This window comes from Herpailurus yagouaroundi, unplaced genomic scaffold (genome assembly GCF_014898765.1).
Source record: "Herpailurus yagouaroundi ecotype Mexico unplaced genomic scaffold, PumYag 192, whole genome shotgun sequence".
NCBI classification, from domain to species: domain Eukaryota; kingdom Metazoa; phylum Chordata; class Mammalia; order Carnivora; family Felidae; genus Herpailurus; species Herpailurus yagouaroundi.
In genome coordinates this window covers 240405-258343 of record NW_024412423.1, presented here as the reverse complement: position 1 = coordinate 258343, position 17939 = coordinate 240405, and the positions used below count along the sequence as shown (strand labels likewise).

At 41.0% G+C, this 17939-nt stretch overlaps 1 protein-coding gene across 4 annotated transcripts in view; it reads right to left on the bottom strand.

Moving 5' to 3' along the window:
- Positions 1-17141, bottom strand: part of MAPK9 (mitogen-activated protein kinase 9) — a 41844-nt gene extending 24703 nt beyond the window's left edge. For 3 of the 4 annotated variants that reach the window (XM_040444175.1, XM_040444174.1, XM_040444176.1), the window contains exons 1-3: positions 16951-17141; positions 5238-5367; positions 2410-2468 (exon numbers count right to left, since the gene is read on the bottom strand). In XM_040444175.1, coding sequence (XP_040300109.1) covers positions 2410-2468; positions 5238-5367; positions 16951-17072 — 311 coding nt within the window. In that variant the 5' untranslated portion in view covers positions 17073-17141. Of the gene's footprint in view, positions 1-2409; positions 2469-5237; positions 5368-16293; positions 16530-16950 lie in introns of all 4 variants that reach the window. The other variant, XM_040444177.1, reaches the window with a different exon arrangement.
- Between the last annotated feature and the right edge of the window lie 798 nt (positions 17142-17939).

Sequence of the window (17939 nt, the reverse complement as noted above, 5' to 3'; positions counted from 1 at the left end):
CAGTCCTCCATGCCGCAGTCCTCACACCGCAGTCCTCCACACTGCAGTCCTCATACCACAGTCCTCCACGCCGCAGTCCTCACACCACAGTCCTCCACACTGCAGTCCTCATACCGCAGTCCTCCACGCTGCAGTCCTCACACTACAGTTCTCCACGCCGCAGTCCTCACACTGCAGTCCTCACACCACAATCCTCATGCTACAATCCTCCACGGTGGAGTCCTCCACACTGCAGTCCTCCACACCGGCTTCCTGATGCTACAGTTGTCATGCGGTGATCCTCCATGGTGGAGTCCTCCACACTGCAGTCCTCACATTGCAGTCCTCACATTGTAGTACTCACACCACAGTCCTCCATGCCACAGTCCTGCACACTGCAGTCCTTGCACCACAGTCCCCACACTGCAGTCCTCCACACCCCAGTCCTCCACACCGCAACCCAGAAACCAAAGTTATTCTTTGAAAATATAAATGTAAGTCAGAGACACTCATGCCTCTGCTCAAGCCTCACTGCCTTGTCTTAGAGTAGAAGGAAGTCCTTACAATAGCCCAGAGGCCTGGCAGTGTCTGGCCCCATCACTTCTCTGGGCGTCCCCCACTTCTCTCCTCTGCTGCCCAACTCCAGCCACACCGGCCACTTGCAACTCAGAGCCCACCAGGAATGGCCCCACTTCCACACCTTCTGCCGTTCCTTCTATCTTGATACCATCTTCCCTCAAATACCTGTAGGACTAACCCCTCACCTCCTTCAAGGCTTTCTTCAAATGTCACCAATCCAGTGATGTCTTTCTCCCACCACCCTGCTTACGATTGCAGCCTGACTCCTAACTGCCAGCACTACTGACCCCTACACCATGCCCCACTTCTTCCAGAGCACTTGCCACATTCTTATGATGGCATCATTGCCCTGCTTGTGTTGATTGCTTACCTTCTCTGGCCTTCTCAAAAGCTCTCAGAAGGACTATGACCACCTGCAATTTTTTTTTTTTAAGTAGGCTCCAAGCCCAGCACAGAACCTAATATGGGGCTTGAACTCACAACTCTGATCAAGACCTGAGGGGAGATCAATCAAGAGTCAGATGCTTAAGGGGCATCTGGGTGGCTCAGTCGGTTAAGTGTCTGACTTTGGCTCAGGTCATGACCTCGTGGTTTGTGGGTTCAAGCTCTGGGTCGGGCTCTGTGCTGACAGCTCAGAACCTGGAGGCTGCTTTGGATTCTGTGTCTCCCTCTCTCTGCCCCTCCCCTGCTTGCGCTGTCTCTATCTCTCAAGAGTAAATAAACATTAAAAAAAGAATTAAAAAAGAAAAGAGTCAGATGCTTAAGAAACTGAGCCACCCAGATGCCCCTCACCTGCAATTTTAAATAATAAAAGGGATTTTTGCCTGCTTTGGGTCACTAAAGTATGCCAGGTTCAAAAGAGTGCTTAGCACACAAATGGCAATCAAATATTTTTTCAATGAATACACCAGTAAATTTAGGATGAATTGGGCATTTCAATATGATAAATTAACATTTTATTCTAAGATAATTCTATTTCAGATTGTGGAAACATACAATATTTAACAACATAATCATTTCAAATAATAATTATAAACACTCAAACCCTACAATCCTGGGTTTTGGGGGAGTGGAGAAAAACATTTTGTATTTCAGCAAAGTGAATTGGCAGCATTAATGGTCACTGTCTCCTCTGAAGAATTATTTTCGGTCATCCTTTACCTGTTATGGAGATGATAATATCTAGGCACAAATACTGAATATTATTATCGATCTTTCTTAACATTTCTCCAGAGAAAAAAGTGTCTATCATTAAAACTATACTGCTACTTGGGGCGCCTGGTTGGCTCAGTCGATTAAACGTCCAACTCTGGGGGCGCCTGGGTGGCGCAGTCGGTTAAGCGTCTGACTTCAGCCAGGTCACGATCTCACGGTCCGTGAGTTCGAGCCCCGCGTCAGGCTCTGGGCTGATGGCTCGGAGCCTGGAGCCTGTTTCCGATTCTGTGTCTCCCTCTCTCTCTGCTCCTCCCCCGTTCATGCTCTGTCTCTGTCTGTCCCATAAATAAATAAAAAAACGTTGAAAAAAAAATTAAAAAAAAACAAAAACAAAAACAAAAACGTCCAACTCTGGATTTCGGCTCAGGTCACGATCTCAGTTTGAGGGACTGAGACCAGCGTTTGGCTCCATGCTGGCAGCGCAGAGCCTGCTTGGGATTCTCTCTCTCCCTCTCTCTGACCCTCCGCTGCTCACATGTGCTCTCTCTCTCTTTCTCTCTCTCTTAAATAAACAAACAAAAACAAATAAATAAATGTATAGCTACTACCTACATTTCCTAAGTAAAACAAGCAGTTACTTTTCTAAGTTTTCAGTCTTTGATACACAGTGCATCACTGAGTAAAAATGATACTTACACATCTTGAAATTCTTCTAGAGTCTTCTGTGGTGTAAACACATTTAACAAACTAATTATCTGAAAAGAAAATTTATTTTACCTCAGCATGTCGTAACTTTAACTATAAAAATTAAGTTTAATGTTAAAATGTACTAAAACTGAAAAACAAATCACAGCAGAACTCAGTATTTATTATTGTTATTAGCTTTACCAAAATATCCTATTACGTGGCATTTGAGAAAAGTAAAATGATTAGGGTTCTCACCTTGGAAATAAGATGTACTTTTAATCAAATCACATTTTATGTGTTTCTAGTAACTTATTATGACAGAATTTTAACACATAATGTCTTTCAGGCTCTGAACATAAAAGAATAGAAATTGTGGGTAGAAAAAGACTAAACAAAGCAATATGTTAACTGTGAAAACAAATACTATCTACAAATTTCTAAAGCTTTGAAATATGAAGGTGAAACTTGTATCTTTAGTATGATGAAGATGAACCCCTCACAGTGCTATGTATTTACTTAAAGAGGGTTCTAGAAAGGCCTCTACCACAGGCCTTGGTCCTGGCACCCCAACAGTTAAGTGATGAGTCCCACTGCTTGAGCATCAAACACACATCCTCAGTCATTTCAAATGGCCAAGGGAAAGAGGAATGATTCAGTATATAGAACCAGGGTGGCTGGTTAACTGAGGGAAAAATAAAATCGGATCCATACTTCAATCTTCACATCAACTCCAAATGGAACAAAGATTTAAACGTAAATGATGAAATCATAAAACATTAAAACATGGATAAACATTTATGTAATTCTAATGTAGAAAAGCCTTTTTCTAAGCATGACAGGAAACCTACAAAATTTTATTACATTAAACCCAAACTGAAATTAAAAAAAAAAAAAAAAAGCATGGCAAAAACAACTTAATTGGGGTCAAATGGAAAAGAAGTGAGAGTTGGTAGCTTTAGCATCCAAAGATCCTCCCTAAATGCATAAGAAAGACACCAACAGCCCAAGAGAAAAATGGACAAAGGCCACAGAAAACAAATTCTTTAAAAATAAATGGCTAATAGAAATATGGACAGGAACTCAACTTCACAAGAATAAGATATCATTTGTCATCTCTTAGATTGGTAAAGTACAACAAAAATCTCAGATAGTCTTTTATAAATATACATATGTATAGGCTTACTGCTTCGGAGACAGAAGCTCCGAAGCAGGCTCTGTGCTGACAGCAGTAAGCCGGATGCGGGGCTCAAACTCAGGAACCATGAGATCATGACCTGAGCTGAAGTTGGACACACAACCGACTGAGCCATCCAGGCACCCCATTCTCAGATACTCTTAATGGAAGTGTAAAATTGATGGTCTTTCTTGAGGTCAATGTGTCAGCATATTAAAACCAGAAGTGCGCAGAGTTTGCTTTGGCCAAGAAGTTGACCTGGACAAGCATGCGAAGTACATGTTAAGGATGTTTGTGGCAGTATTGATTATAATAGCAAAAACTGGAAACAATCTAAATATCCAGGAACAGGTGACTAGTTAAATAAATACTGTGCATCTGTACCATTTAAAAAATGGTTTCCATCTATGTTCATTAATATATCTGAGGTCCAGAAACATTCCATGAGGGAAAAAGCAGTATTTACAATAACACAGAAGGTCGAGTTCATGTGTGTATGTACATACGTATGTAAGAATGCTCACCAAAATGTTAATGATAATGAACTGTGAGAGTCAAGGATTTTTGCCTCTTTGTTTATATTGTTTGAATTAAAAAAATAATAACCATACTTTTGTATAATCTGAAAAAAAATTTTAAATGTAAAAGTAAAATAAAGCATACACTGGAGAAATTAAAAACAAACTCAAAAGAATAAACTTATCTTAGTTTTGTATGTGATGTCCCTATACCAGAAAGATCCAGCACTTATGCTAAAACAAAGGGAGCAGCATGAAATTGAGTGTAGTCTTAAATACTCATTAACAAAAAAAGGGGTCACAAGGGGTGATCTCCAAAGACCCTTCCAGACGTAACATGTGATGATTTTTTTTATAACAAGGCAAGGTTATCAAAATCATGCTTACAATAATGCTTAGAGACTAGTGGTGGACATCCAATGTGCCTGAGTACCTCATTTTCTGGAAACTTACAATTTCTCCTTAAAATTTACAGTGCTTTGATTTCTGTGGAGATGCCAAGTATAGCTATCTTGAATATCACACCATCTACTGACATATTTAAACCTGAAATGTCCACAGTACAAGGTAAAAAGCTACTTCTAGAACAACGTTTTTCTAAAAAGAATATGTAGTGTCTCAGTTTGTTAGGTTCATACTATTGCCATTTTATAGAAATAGAAATACTGAAACCCAAATGGTTATAGGGTTAATTGATATTGCTAACCCTCTTCAGTGACCCAAACTGGACCATGCTGCTTCTGGCTGACTTCATTTCCCCAAGGTTAATTAAGAATTTTATCAACAGGGGTGCCTGGGTGGCTCAGTCGGTTAAGTGTCTGACTCTCGGTTTCAGCTCAGGTCATGATCTCACGGTCTCATGGGTTCAAGCCCCACATGGGGCTCTGTGTTGCCAATGCAGAGCCTGCTTGGGATTCTCTCTCTTCCTCTCCTTCTGGCCCTGGCCCACTCATGCTGTCTCTCTCAAAACAAATAAACTTTAAAAAGTTATTTAAAAAAAGAATTTTATAAATAAAATATAACCATTTAAATGGTTACCGTTATTAGCAGTTTACCCTAAGTCTAAACCCAACATATATCCAAAGACCCAGAAGATTATCCCATTATGGACAACATTATATGGAGAAAACATAGACATAACTTACATTTTTATGATTGACACATTTTAAGAGGACGAGTTCACGATAAGCTCTCTTTGCATGGGTTTGATTCTGAAAAGGACGGCTTAGTTTCTTGACTGCAACATTTATCCCAAGAACTGTATCAAAAGCAGCACTATAATTAGGAAATATAATAAGGAACCCATTAGGATGATTCTGGAAAATACTGCAATGTAGAATGTACATTCAAGGCATTATCTTTTTAAATAAGTAACAAATAAGGAAATCTCTTTCTGCTTGTTTCTACTCAAGGTACTTCCACACGTCAAGACCAAGGTAAGTTGTCTGAGAATGTGGGACGGACTAACTGCTCTGCAGAGGTACAGACAGGGCAGCTACAGTTAGGATGGGATTCAACGATTCTTTGCACACTGACTTCTCATCATATTAGTTGATATCATTATATTCGGAACCAAGTAATTCAATACACAGGATGTAAGACCAGTCAAGAAACGAAGTCTTCAGTTTAAATATGCCAATAAGTTGGGGCGGGAGGGTCACTGGTTATCACAGAATAACATAGAAGTATATTCTGGAGTATCATGGTGGAGGAAATGGTTGAGATCATGAGAAGAATATAATAAATATAAGTTTTGATTGTGTTTTTCCCAGACAAAAAAATCTAAAGAGAAAACAGAAGCCAAGATCTCAGCTCATGGTAAATCCTCAAGATACAAAACCGCTAACGTAAGCAATTACTATATATAAAATTCTACTAGAAATAACTCCTTGTACTGTTATAGTAAGAATAAAATCCTGCAGAGGCTGTGTTTCTGGCATCTCAAGTTCCCAGTTGAAATTTATAGTTCCTTTTCCTCCAGAAAATAGGGAGAATTGAGTAGCCTGATGGTACATTTTATACAAATTAGTACTAATAGTACATCAGAGGTTAAAAGCTGCCAAAGACCACCTCAGAACTGAAGCACCATTTAAAACACTGTTTCTATTTACTCTATTCAGTTTGTAACATTGTTTCCACTTGTACACCTCTATTAATTTTTTTTTTTTTCCAACAGCCCTAACTTAATTGAATGGGTTTTAAATTGAAGGCTGTCCATGGTAGCATTTGGTTAATGATTAGAAACTTCACGTGGCTTTGTAATTGTTTCTCTTTAATTCAGTTCACATTATGTGTACACGTATACACATATGTAAATCCACATGCCCATATGGAAATGCATCATTCATATGAATTATGAAACGTTAAAGATAAATCTATTGTGCAACAGATAATTAATGTATATATATACATGGGCATTTGTACCTACATATATTTTTCAGTGTTAAGAACTTGAAAACAGACACACCTTTCTTGATCTCAAAAGTTTTTGTCCCAAATGAGCCAAATGGACTAATTCTGAGCCTCTGAGCAGACACCTACTTCCCCACTAGTAGTTTGAACTGCAGGAGCAACCCCCTTCGATTTTTCCTGGTTTTAATTCTTGTGGTCACTTCTCAACTCCAGATGAATATACTTTTATTACCGTTTCCTCATGTATCAACTTCAGAAATTGTCTGTCTACTCCGCCAAACTGAAGATTTAACCACTTACTTGAAACCCCCAACTCTTCCCAGCTTTTTGCTCTCACGTCATTTTGAACTTTTCCCTTGGTTACCTTTGTAACTTGAAACAACGTGCCTAAAATTCTTGTTCCATCAACCTGCAAGGGAGCCTCTGGACTCCCAGTATGTAAGATAAGACCATCACCTTCCATCTCTTTTGCCTTCAGGGCTCTACTCTCTTTCCCCTCCTCCAAACTTCTGTCTCGAATGGTCAAGCTAGAGAACATATCTGTTCGGTCTCTACAACTACGTCTTCCGTGTGTCTTCTTTCGGATGTGTCTACAAGTTGAAAGCCAAGACACACAGAGTATGTATGCATGCACACGCAAATGTCTCTAACAGCAGAGCCAGGATGACAGTTCATTTTCCAAGGATCACATGACCCTTCTTGTCACTCACAAGGGAATGAGATTGTTTCTGGCATCAAAGTCAGATGGATTTTCTTTTCTTACATCCCATCAGTTGCTCAAACATCATGTCTTTTTAAAGCTGTTTGACACTTTAGGCCATGACTTCTAGCTGTTCCACCATAAGTTTCCAATAAGCATTTTTTCTTTTTTTTTTAAATATTTATTTATTTTTGAGAGAGAGAGAGAGAGAGATGGAGCATGAGAGAGGGAGGGGCAGAGAAAGAGGAAGACACAGAATCCGAAGCAGGTTCTAGGCTCTGAACCATCACTACAGAGCCCGACGTGGGGTTCGAACCCATTAACTATGAGATCATGACCTAAGCCCGAGTCGGATGCTTACCCGACTAAGCCACCCAGGCACCCCAGCATTTTTTCTTTTTAAGAGAAGAAAAATATCCCTTTCTAAAGTCTATCCCCCGTGCTTCCCACCTTGCTCACATGAGCTATTGTTTAAGGTCTATTCCATTTTTTTGAAGATATGTTTTCTTGGAGTTTCTTTCACGGCCTGCTGTAAAGCCACCACCTTGGGACTTCTTTTCACTGGTCTCCATGCTTCTGGTCATATATGTTCCTGTATTCTCTTTCTTGGTGGAGTACATCCTCAAGGAATTGCTTCAGAAAGAGTCCATGGAAGATAAATGATCTTGTTCTGCCCTCAGCCTTGACTGATAGTTTGTCTTCTGACTTCAAAATCAGCTTTCTTTTGGAACTCCACGGATTTCCAATGTTGCTTGTCTCATTTTCATCCCTTTGCTTCTCTTCCTGTTCCTCAGTTCAATGATGTGTCACAAAGAATCATGTTTCGTCAGCATCCCCAAAGCCTCCCCTTACTAATCACTATCCCTCCTGTCCCCAAAGATGATAACTCATTCTGATTTTTATGATCATCACCTCCTTGCTTTTACCAGCTAAACATGCATCTTCAAGCTCCCTCCCCCTCCCACCCCCATGGCTTATTTTTGTCTGTTTTTTTAAACCATTTGTGTCTGACTTCTTTCACTCAACATTACATCTGGGAGACTCACCTGTTGTTGTGTGTAGCTAGAATTCATTCTGTGTCATTACTATAATATTCCTTTGCATGACTACATGACATAACGTTGATGTATACTTCAGTTATTTTCAGTTTGCTAGCAATTATAAGAAACATGGTCATAAACATTCTCACACATGGCTCTGGGTCCCTTATACATGCATTTCTGATGAGTAGATAGCTAAGAGTAGGAACGCCGAAGCATTGTCAAAGTGTTTTGCTGTACCAATTTCTAGGCATTTGGTTTTTATGTATGCTGACCCTGTGTTCTATAAACGGGGCTAACATACTCATTAACAAATGGGAGATGGGGTCTAATCTAATCACAACAGGACCCCCCCCTTTTTTTAATGTTTATTTATCTTTGAGAGAGACGGAGATAGAGCATGAGTGGAGGAGGGGCAGAGAGAGAGGGAGACACAGAATCCGAAGCAGGCTCCAAGCTCCAAGCTGTCAATGCATAGCCTGATGTGGGGCTCGAACTCACAAACCACGAGATCATGACCTTCGCTGAAGTCAGATGCTAACCAAGCCATCCAGGTGTCCCATGACAGCTCTTTAGAAGCAGAGTTTGCTCTGGCTGGTGGGAAGAGGGGAAAGTCTGAGAGATTTTTATCCTGAGAAGGATTAGACGTGCCACTGCTGTCTTTAAGGTGGAGGGGGCCATGTGAGAAGGAATGCAGGAGCCCCTACGAGCACAATGGCCTTTGGCTGACAGACAGCGAGGAATGGGGACCTCAGACCTACAGCTGCAAGCAACTGGGTCCTGCGAATGTGCTCAGAAGCACATTCTTTCCTGGAGCCTCCAGATAAGAGCACAGTCCAGCCAACATCTTGATTTCAGCCTCATGAGATGTTGGGCAAGAACCCGGGCAAGCCCATGCAGATTTCTGACCTATGAGAAGTATGAAATCATAAATGGGTGTTGCTTTAAAACACCAAGTTTGTGGTAACTTATTATGCAGCCATAGAAAATGAAAACATCCTCTCTTCTGTATTTTTCTACCCTTTTGTCTCTCCAGGCTTCATTCTGAAAATTTTTTTAATGTTTCTTTAGTTTTTTGGAGAGACAGAGTGTGAGCCGGAGGAGGGGCAGAGAGAGAAGGAGACATAGAATCCAAAACAGGCTCAGCTCAGAGCCTGACGCAGGGCTTGAACTCATGAGCCATGAGATCACGACTTGAGCTGAAGTCAGACGCTCAACCGACTGAGCTACCCAGGTGCTCCACTGAATTTTTTTTTTTTTCCTGACCCACCTTTCAGATCACTAAATTTCTCTTTGGTTATATCTAATATGCCATTAAACCCATCCATTAACTTCATAATTTAATTTCTATATCTTACAGTTCTAGAATTTCAATTCAGTTTTTTTAAGTCTCCACTTTTCTACCAAAAATTTTTCATCTTGCCTTTTACCATCCTGAACACAATGCCATAGCTATTTAAAGTTTGGATCCAATAACACTAATATCCCCTGTGGATCTGTTTCTTTTCTGTTTGTGCTGGGTCACATGCATGTTGTCTATTCTCCTGTGTGACAAGTCATTTGTGATGGTGTGTGGGGCCTCGCACTTGCAAAACTGCTTGCTATCTAGAAATAGCTTGATATCTAGAATTTAAATTCACTTCTGCTGGGCACCTGGTGGGGGCACTAGCAATTTGGGTTCACTTCAAGTTCAGCAAATGAGGTGATTTGAGGCTGAGTGGCAGTGCCTGCAAGGGTCCATTTCTTTCAGGTTCATTCTTTTTTTTTTAAATTTTTTTAACATTTATTCATTTCTGAGGGACAGAGAGAGAGCGGGAGTGGGGGAGGGGCACAGAGAGAGGGAGACACAGAATCCGAAGCAGGCTCCAGGCTCTGAGCTGCCGGCACAGAGCCCGACGCAGGGCTCAAACCCACGAACTGTGAGATCATGACCTGAGCCAAAGCTGGATGCTCAAGTGACTGAGCCACCCAGGCACCCCCTCCCCTCTTTAAAAAAATTTTTTTTTTAACATTTTCTTTCGGGTTCATTTTTAACTTCTTGGGTGCAGTCCTTTTTTGGTCCCAGTTCAAGGCAAAAAGTTCACCTGGCCCCTTATAGGACCCTGGGCTCCAATCTGCTGGTCACCCAAGGCAATCCAAAGTATTACTCAATCTCTCAGCTATGCACTCTAGAATTCTCAAATGTCCTCAGGGGAAGGAGCCCCAAATTTTGGGCTTCCCCTACTAGGATTCTGTCCATCCCCAGATCCTAGCCTAGTAATTCTTCACTCACCTACTTGCTCTCTAGGCGCAAATGCTGAGCACGGGGATGGCAGGCAGGTGTTGGTAGCCAACTAGCACAACTGTTTCATAGACACACTTTTAATTAACATCCCTATTTCTGGGCACTTGTCTCACCTTCGTTTTCTGTCTCTGTCATCCCTACACCTACAGCCTCTTTGGGGTTTTACTCTAGATAGGTTCTCTTCCTCACTGCAAATGTCTCAGCTACTTATTCTCACTTCCCCTGCTCTGTTTATCTGCATCAAGTTTCCAATTACTTCTTACATTTCAGAAATGTGTTAAAAGCTCTCATCCCACTGACTACTGTCAGTGCCCTCCTGCTTTGTTGGGTATCTGATCCATCATTCTAATACAGAAGCTCTAAAACTGCTCACTTTAGAGGTGAGACTGTTAAGACATACAAAGACCCAAGGATTTGTTCAAGGTCACAAAGAACTACGAGTGTGTGGATCAGAGCCGGTCTTGGAGCTCAGTTTTCCCACATCACAGGCTTCCTGTGCTTTACACTATAAATCTTCTTTATCGCAGAAATTTTGTTACAGACATTATATGTTTATTTACTCAGACTAGTGGAGAGAAAATAAAACAGTGTAAGAAGAGGCTGACATTCATGGGTGAACAGAACTAGAAAGATAAAGGAGTAAAGGCTAGACTAACCATTTAATGCTCAGGTTGTAACTGTGACTTCTAGGGTCTGCCAGATCTAACATTAAACTTTTTTTTTTTTAAGTTAAAAACTTCATGCAAGTGTTCCATAAAACAGATAATTCTCACTATTTTGGCTGAACAACTTGAGATTTTAGGAGAAAGAAAAACTGAACAGATAAGAAAGAAATGTACACACTTTTCCCCCGCTACAGCTTCAACAAAATCTTGCAGTTACTTAATTTTATGAAATAATATAGTTGATATTTATGAATGATTCAAAGTGATAAACATTTCAAAACTTACTTCCTAATTTATTTAATTAACATTTTTAAAATGTTTATTTTGACAGAGAGAGAGAGAAAGCAGGGCAGGGGCAGAGAGACAGAGAGGGAAAGAGAGAATACCAAGCAGGCTCTATGCTTGACAGTGTGGAGTCCAACGTGGGGCTCGATCTCATAAACTGTGAGATCACGACCCTAGCTGAAGTCAAGAGTCGGATGCTTAACCAACTGAGCCACCCAGGCACCCCTATTTCACTAACATTTTTAATGAACAAAAATATGGAAACAAGAGGCAATTGCAAAAGCTATTCAAAATTAAGAGGCAGAATGTTTTCCTCTGGTCCCACCTCTTCCACTTAATCCCAGACCAGTACCTGCACTTTGGTTTTGCTGCACCCTAGTCCCTAGGTCTTCATAAAGCTCTAGTTTACACAGATGATTAACAAGTTTTGCAAACCATGCACTATTGCTACTACATTTTATTTTCAAAAATGTAAGAACACACATGCCTCTGTTAGTTTCCTATTGCTGTTGTACCAAATTACCACAAATTTGGTTTAAAACACAAATCTATTATCTTCTAGTTCTGAAGTGTGTGTGTGTGTGTGTGTGCGCGCGCGCGTGCGCTCACGTGGTGTGCACATCAATGAAGCATTTGGTTCAACCAGAGAGGAGGCTTTATTCTAAATGTGAGCTGAGATTAGCTGGGGATGTTTCATAGATGAGATTAGTCTTGAAAGACCAGTGACAGTGTCTTAAAGACTGGTGGGCTTCTGAGGACAATCCAATCCCCACATGCAGTGGGGACAAAAGTAATGGTCATGTTTGCAGGGAAAGAACGGCTGCAGAGAACCAGTTATCTAGAAGTTAGGGCTTGATGGTGGGGGACACTCGGACCCTTCTGTCACTGGAGGAAAGAAAGGGGCCTGACTGGCACCGTTAGTAGTTTCTAACTAACGGTAGTTAGTAGCTTCTAGGAGAGGGTGAAAGACCCTCTCCTTGCACCGCATACTGAACACTTTTCTTTTGAGGCCCTCAAAGCAGAATGCCAATACCCACGATGCTGTGCAAAACAGATCTGGGAAAAAATACTCAGAAGATGGGGTGGAGGGGGTATCACAGGGGAAGTACTCTCTCATTCTGAGGATCACCATTGTTGTGGCTCAAGGGGACCCCAAAGCCTCAACCCACCGGCAAGGCGAGGAGCAGTCAGTCACCCACCCGCCTGGCCAACAGCAAGGCCACACAGACTCTGGGAGAAAGGAGCAATGACATGATAACAGAAGGCAGGTCTCCAACTATGGGCCCAGCTCCCAGGATAGCACTTCATTTGAAGGCCAACAGATGAAACATCCCAGAAGCCCAAGAAAGATTTTCACAGCTGTACACACATCTCTACCAGAAGACATCAGTCATCTGAATCAAGTTAACTAACCCCTTCTCCATGCATCCTGTGAAGTTAGCCCAACAGGCTTTGGTTTGGTAACAAGTAACCGTCTGCGTTACAAAGGTAAGTGAATAGTGACATCGAAGATTGTGAAATAAACTGTTAGCTGCGCATGGGCTCATCAAGTTTTAATTAATTAAGCTTAATTAGTTCCAAGTAATGACTTCTCACTTCAGCAGAAAACAACAAAAACCCAGCCTTTGATCTTGCCTTAGAATCAAAACTCAGGCTAATGGAAATGGGGATTTGCAAGAGATGAGATTTAGAACAGCGTCAGGGTTTTAGCCCTCATGTACTTCTTTCTGCCTACCTTTCTGCATGTGGGATAAAAGCTGCTCCCACAAGTATTAACAAAATTGTCATGAAATCATGTAAAGGAAAACATTAAGATTTAAGTGACTTTACTATTAAGATTCTGTCAATATAGAAGTCAAGCTACTATGGGGAAATGACAACATATTTTACACACTGTACAGTGTAAAAATACCATTACATACAATGCTTTAGTATCAGGAGTTAAATATCCAAATGACAAAATGATAAAATAGCCTTGCTGTAAGGCACCTTCCGGTTTGCTTTTTTTTTTTTTTAATTTTTTTTTTTTCCAACGTTTATTTATTTTTTTGGGGACAGAGAGAGACAGAGCATGAACGGGGGAGGGGCAGAGAGAGAGGGAGACACAGAATCGGAAACAGGCTCCAGGCTCCGAGCCATTAGCCCAGAGCCTGATGCGGGGCTCGAACTCACGGACCGCGAGATCGTGACCTGGTTGAAGTCGGACGCTTAACCCACTGCGCCACCCAGGTGCCCCTGCTTTTTTTTTTTAAAGTAGACTTCACGCCCAATGTGGGGCTTGAACTCACAACGCTGAGATCAAGGCTGAGTGACCCAGGCATCCCTCCAGTTTGCTTTCTTTTTTTAAAGAAAATATTTGAGGTGAGATTCACAGACACACAAAATTAACCAGTTGAAAGTGAATGATTCAGTGGCGTTCAGTCTATTCAGGATGTTGTGCGGACACCAGCTCTGTATCATTCCAAAAGATTTCCGTCAACACAAAGGGAAAGCCCATACCCTGTAAGCAGCTGTGTCCCATCCCCCCGTCCCCCTGCCTCTGCTAACCACCAGTCTGCATCTGCCTCCAGGCACCCACCTACTCTAGACATCTCATATAAACGTCTGGCTTCTTTCACTTAGCGTGCTCTTGAGGATCATCCATGTTGTAGCACGTGTCAGGGCTTTGGTCCTTTTATGAATCAAACCCTATGTGTGCACAGAACACAATTTGTGCATCTATTCATCATCTCCTGATGGACATTTGGGCTACCTTCTGGCTACTGCAAATACTGCTGCTACAAGCATCTGTGTACGCCTTTGTTACAGTGTACAAAGCATTTGTGTAAGTTTTTGTTGGTACAATGGATTTTAATTCTTTGGGGTATATACCTAGGAGTAGTTACTGGGTCACGTGGTAATTCTGCGTTGAGGATCTGTCAAACTGTTCTCCACAAGAGGCCGCAGCATCTTACATTCTCACCAGCGATGCATGAGGCTTCTAACTTCTTCACATCCTTGCCAACATTTTTTATTTTCTGTTGTGTTGATCATGGCCATTCTAGTGGGTATGAAGATGTAACTCACTGTGGTTTTGATTTCATTTCCCAAATGACTAATGCTGAGCACCTCTGCATGTGCTTATTATCTATTTATATATCCCCTCTGGGGAAATTCTATTCAAGTCCTTCGGCTGTGTTTTTTTTTTGTTTGTTTGTTTGTTTGTTTGTTTGAATTCGGTTGTCTTTTTAAAGTTGTAAGAGTTCTTTATACATTCCGGATACTAGACGCTTACCAGATATATGATTTGCAAACATTTCCCCATTTTGTGGGTGGTTTCTTCATTCTGTTGACAGTGTCCTTTGATGCACCAAAGTTTTAAATTTTGATGGAGTCCAATTTGTTCTTTTGTTGCTCATGTTTTTGGTGTCATTTCTAAGAATCCAAAGTCATGAAGCTTCCCTGGTTTTCTTTTAGGAGTTTATGCTTCCAGCACTTACGTTTAGGTCAATGATTTATTTTGAGTTAACCTTCTACACAATGTGAAGCAAGGGTCCAACGCATGACGTGCCTTCTGCATGTGGACATACACTTGCCCCAGCACGATCTGTTGAAGAGATTGCTCTTTCCCCAATGGATGACCATGGAGAACTTTTCCAAAATCAACTGGCCATAAATGTATGGGTTTATTTCTGGGCTCTGAGTCAAAAAAAAATTTTTTTTAATTCAGAACTTTCCATACTATAATTCTGCCACTGCTTTCTCAGATGAGGTTTAGCTTATAATGGCATATTAGGAACTTTTGTTTAAAAACTGAAAATTTTTTAATAAAAAATACACATCTGTGATGAATAATTTCATTATTAAACATGTCTGTAAAAATTAAAGATGAAAAGTAGCGTATACAACCTGGAAGTCAAAACCAATCTCTGCAAAATGGTATTTTATAAAGTAACATGTGATTTTACTGTTATTTACATGCTGTAATGAAGTCATTAATTTTAACTGCCTCCCATTTACAAAACCTTCCATTTTGCAATTACTTATGAACTTTTTTTACTCATGAACTTTATTTAGAATTACTTATGAACCATATTGAGAGGTTGATTCTCAATGTGGTTATTACATTAAATGTTGTTAATATCAGCCTTGCCAAATTACCTGTATCAAATTACTGTGCAATTCCAAGTAAGAGATGGATTATAAATCAAAAGAATGTTTTATTGTCTAGAACTTTTTATACATTTCAAAGTGTCCTCACTTGAACCATCCAATGACTTTAAAACTTCTCTTGGCACAATGGACTTAAATAGCAATACAGTGTGTTATCTTTTGGAAATTAAGATCACCCTTATTTTAGACCCAGACTGGGCATTCCTCCCAAACAGCCCCTTCTCCTACATTAGTTTTTCTGTGAAGTTCTGAATGTCATTTCCTCTTAGCTCCCAGGGCTCCAACCACCTAGGCTAAAGGGAACAATGGGAAGGACTTCCCGGATCTCAGGTCTCCATAACCGAGGATCAATTACAAAGCGCTGGGTCTCTAGACTCAAAATCTCTAATGAGAACATTAAGCCCCCCTGCCAGAACATCTAGAAGAGTTAGTTCTCTTTTATCTTGAATCCCCTCTGCCTACAAGTTGTAAACAGTGGATATTTAGCTCCAACACAGTTTATTTTAGATGCAAAGACAACCTTGTTTTTATTGACCCAAAAAAAGAAAAAAGAAAAAAAAAAAGAAAAGAAAAGAAAAGAAAAGCCTTGCCCAGAAAACTATGGGTTGAAAAGTTTGGGAAGCACTGATAACTGTAGTCTAGAAAACACGTGAAAGACTTTACCTTTAGCTGGCCGGTGATGTCGCGGCAGCTGACTGTCTTACCATGCAAGAGACTAAGGTTCAGGGTCAGACCAACGGTTCTGACGGGCTGGACACATGGTTGAAGTGAGACACCAAGGAAGAGACGGCCAGCCCAACCCCTCACACAGCAGCCCTTCCTGGTTAATCCATGGGGTGATAATGACACTGACTGGCCTCATCCTGCCAATGAAGGGCAAGGCACTGCAGTGACGGCGCCTAGAAATGAATAGGAGTGATTGGGGATAAAAGGGGGAGAGGGGAAAGGTGGCCAGGATGAAGAAATGAATAAAACTCCAAATTTCTGTTACAACTCACTGTCATACCTATTACTCTAGTATCTAATGACAGGGAAATGGAAAAAAAAAAGAAAAGAAAAGAAAAGAAAAAAAACAAAGGGAAAAAAAGAAAAATCGCAAACTATAAATTTATGCAGCATTCTAAGAATTGAGGTCTGTATCCTACAATATGACTACATAAACTAGAGCAAGAGCTTGATCTGATATAGTTCAAAAACCTATTGCAAAGAAAAGAGTATTTTTTTTAATCATCAGCGTTTCTAAGTTCTGACAACTTCATTTTATTGGGTTTTTATTATGACACAAACTCAGTCCATGCTATTGAAACAGAGCATACTTACCAAACAATCCCTTGGGCTCCAGAGCCAATTGGTTTCAACTGCTGGTAACGTTTCAGGACAGTGAAAGTTGAGTCTGCCACTTGCACACTGTAAAACTGACTATCACATTTACTGTCACTCATGATGTAGTATCATAGAATATTCCAAAGAGCTGGTACAGTGGTCAGGTTCCTTAAAAGAGAAACAGAATGAACATGCACTCTTTCTGAGATGATACAGGCACAGCTCACTTCATAGGGTTGCAAGTTTATTGGCATGTAAGACAACGTGGCTGTAAGTTGATAAAGTTGGTTGGACCAAGTTCTGAACTTAAGCAAAGTGCAAAACAAACAAACAAAAAAATGCAACGACATTTCAGAGGCACAAGACCATCATGAAAGGAAGGAACATTGAGGCCCCACATGACCATGTTTTAAGGGAGCGGACTAGAAACTAACAGCCCTTCTTTTATTTGTCCATTTTTGCTAGCCATGACAGGATTATGTCACTGAGTGATTCTCATCAGCTCGCCTCCTTTGGAGCTAGCTTATGCCGGGCTGCCTCAACCAGGGATGAAGGCACTGGGGAGAGGTTTCCAAGGGATTCTGTCTACAGTTCCTGCAGAAAACACAAGTGGGCCAGTCTTCTTCTAAGCCAACAAATTCAGGTGAAATGATGGAGCAGAAAGCAAGTCCTACTATATATCTAGATTGTAAAAGGAGGAAGTGATGGAACATTGGGGTGCTGGGCCTGGAGACATGGGTGTGTGGCCATACATGCCCACTGCGCACACTGAGGCCCCACATTCCCCAAACCCCACATCACTGGTGGGCTCAATACAGACAGTTGTAGACAGAGAACCATTGTAACCTATAGTCATTAACATGGATGCTCTGACAATTATTCATGATAAACTAGTATAAACTGGTGGTTTAGGCAGCCACCTTTTGGTGGCTTAGGCAGTAGGCTGAGATCCCCACCACGCAAGAGCCTATGTGATTTTATATAGA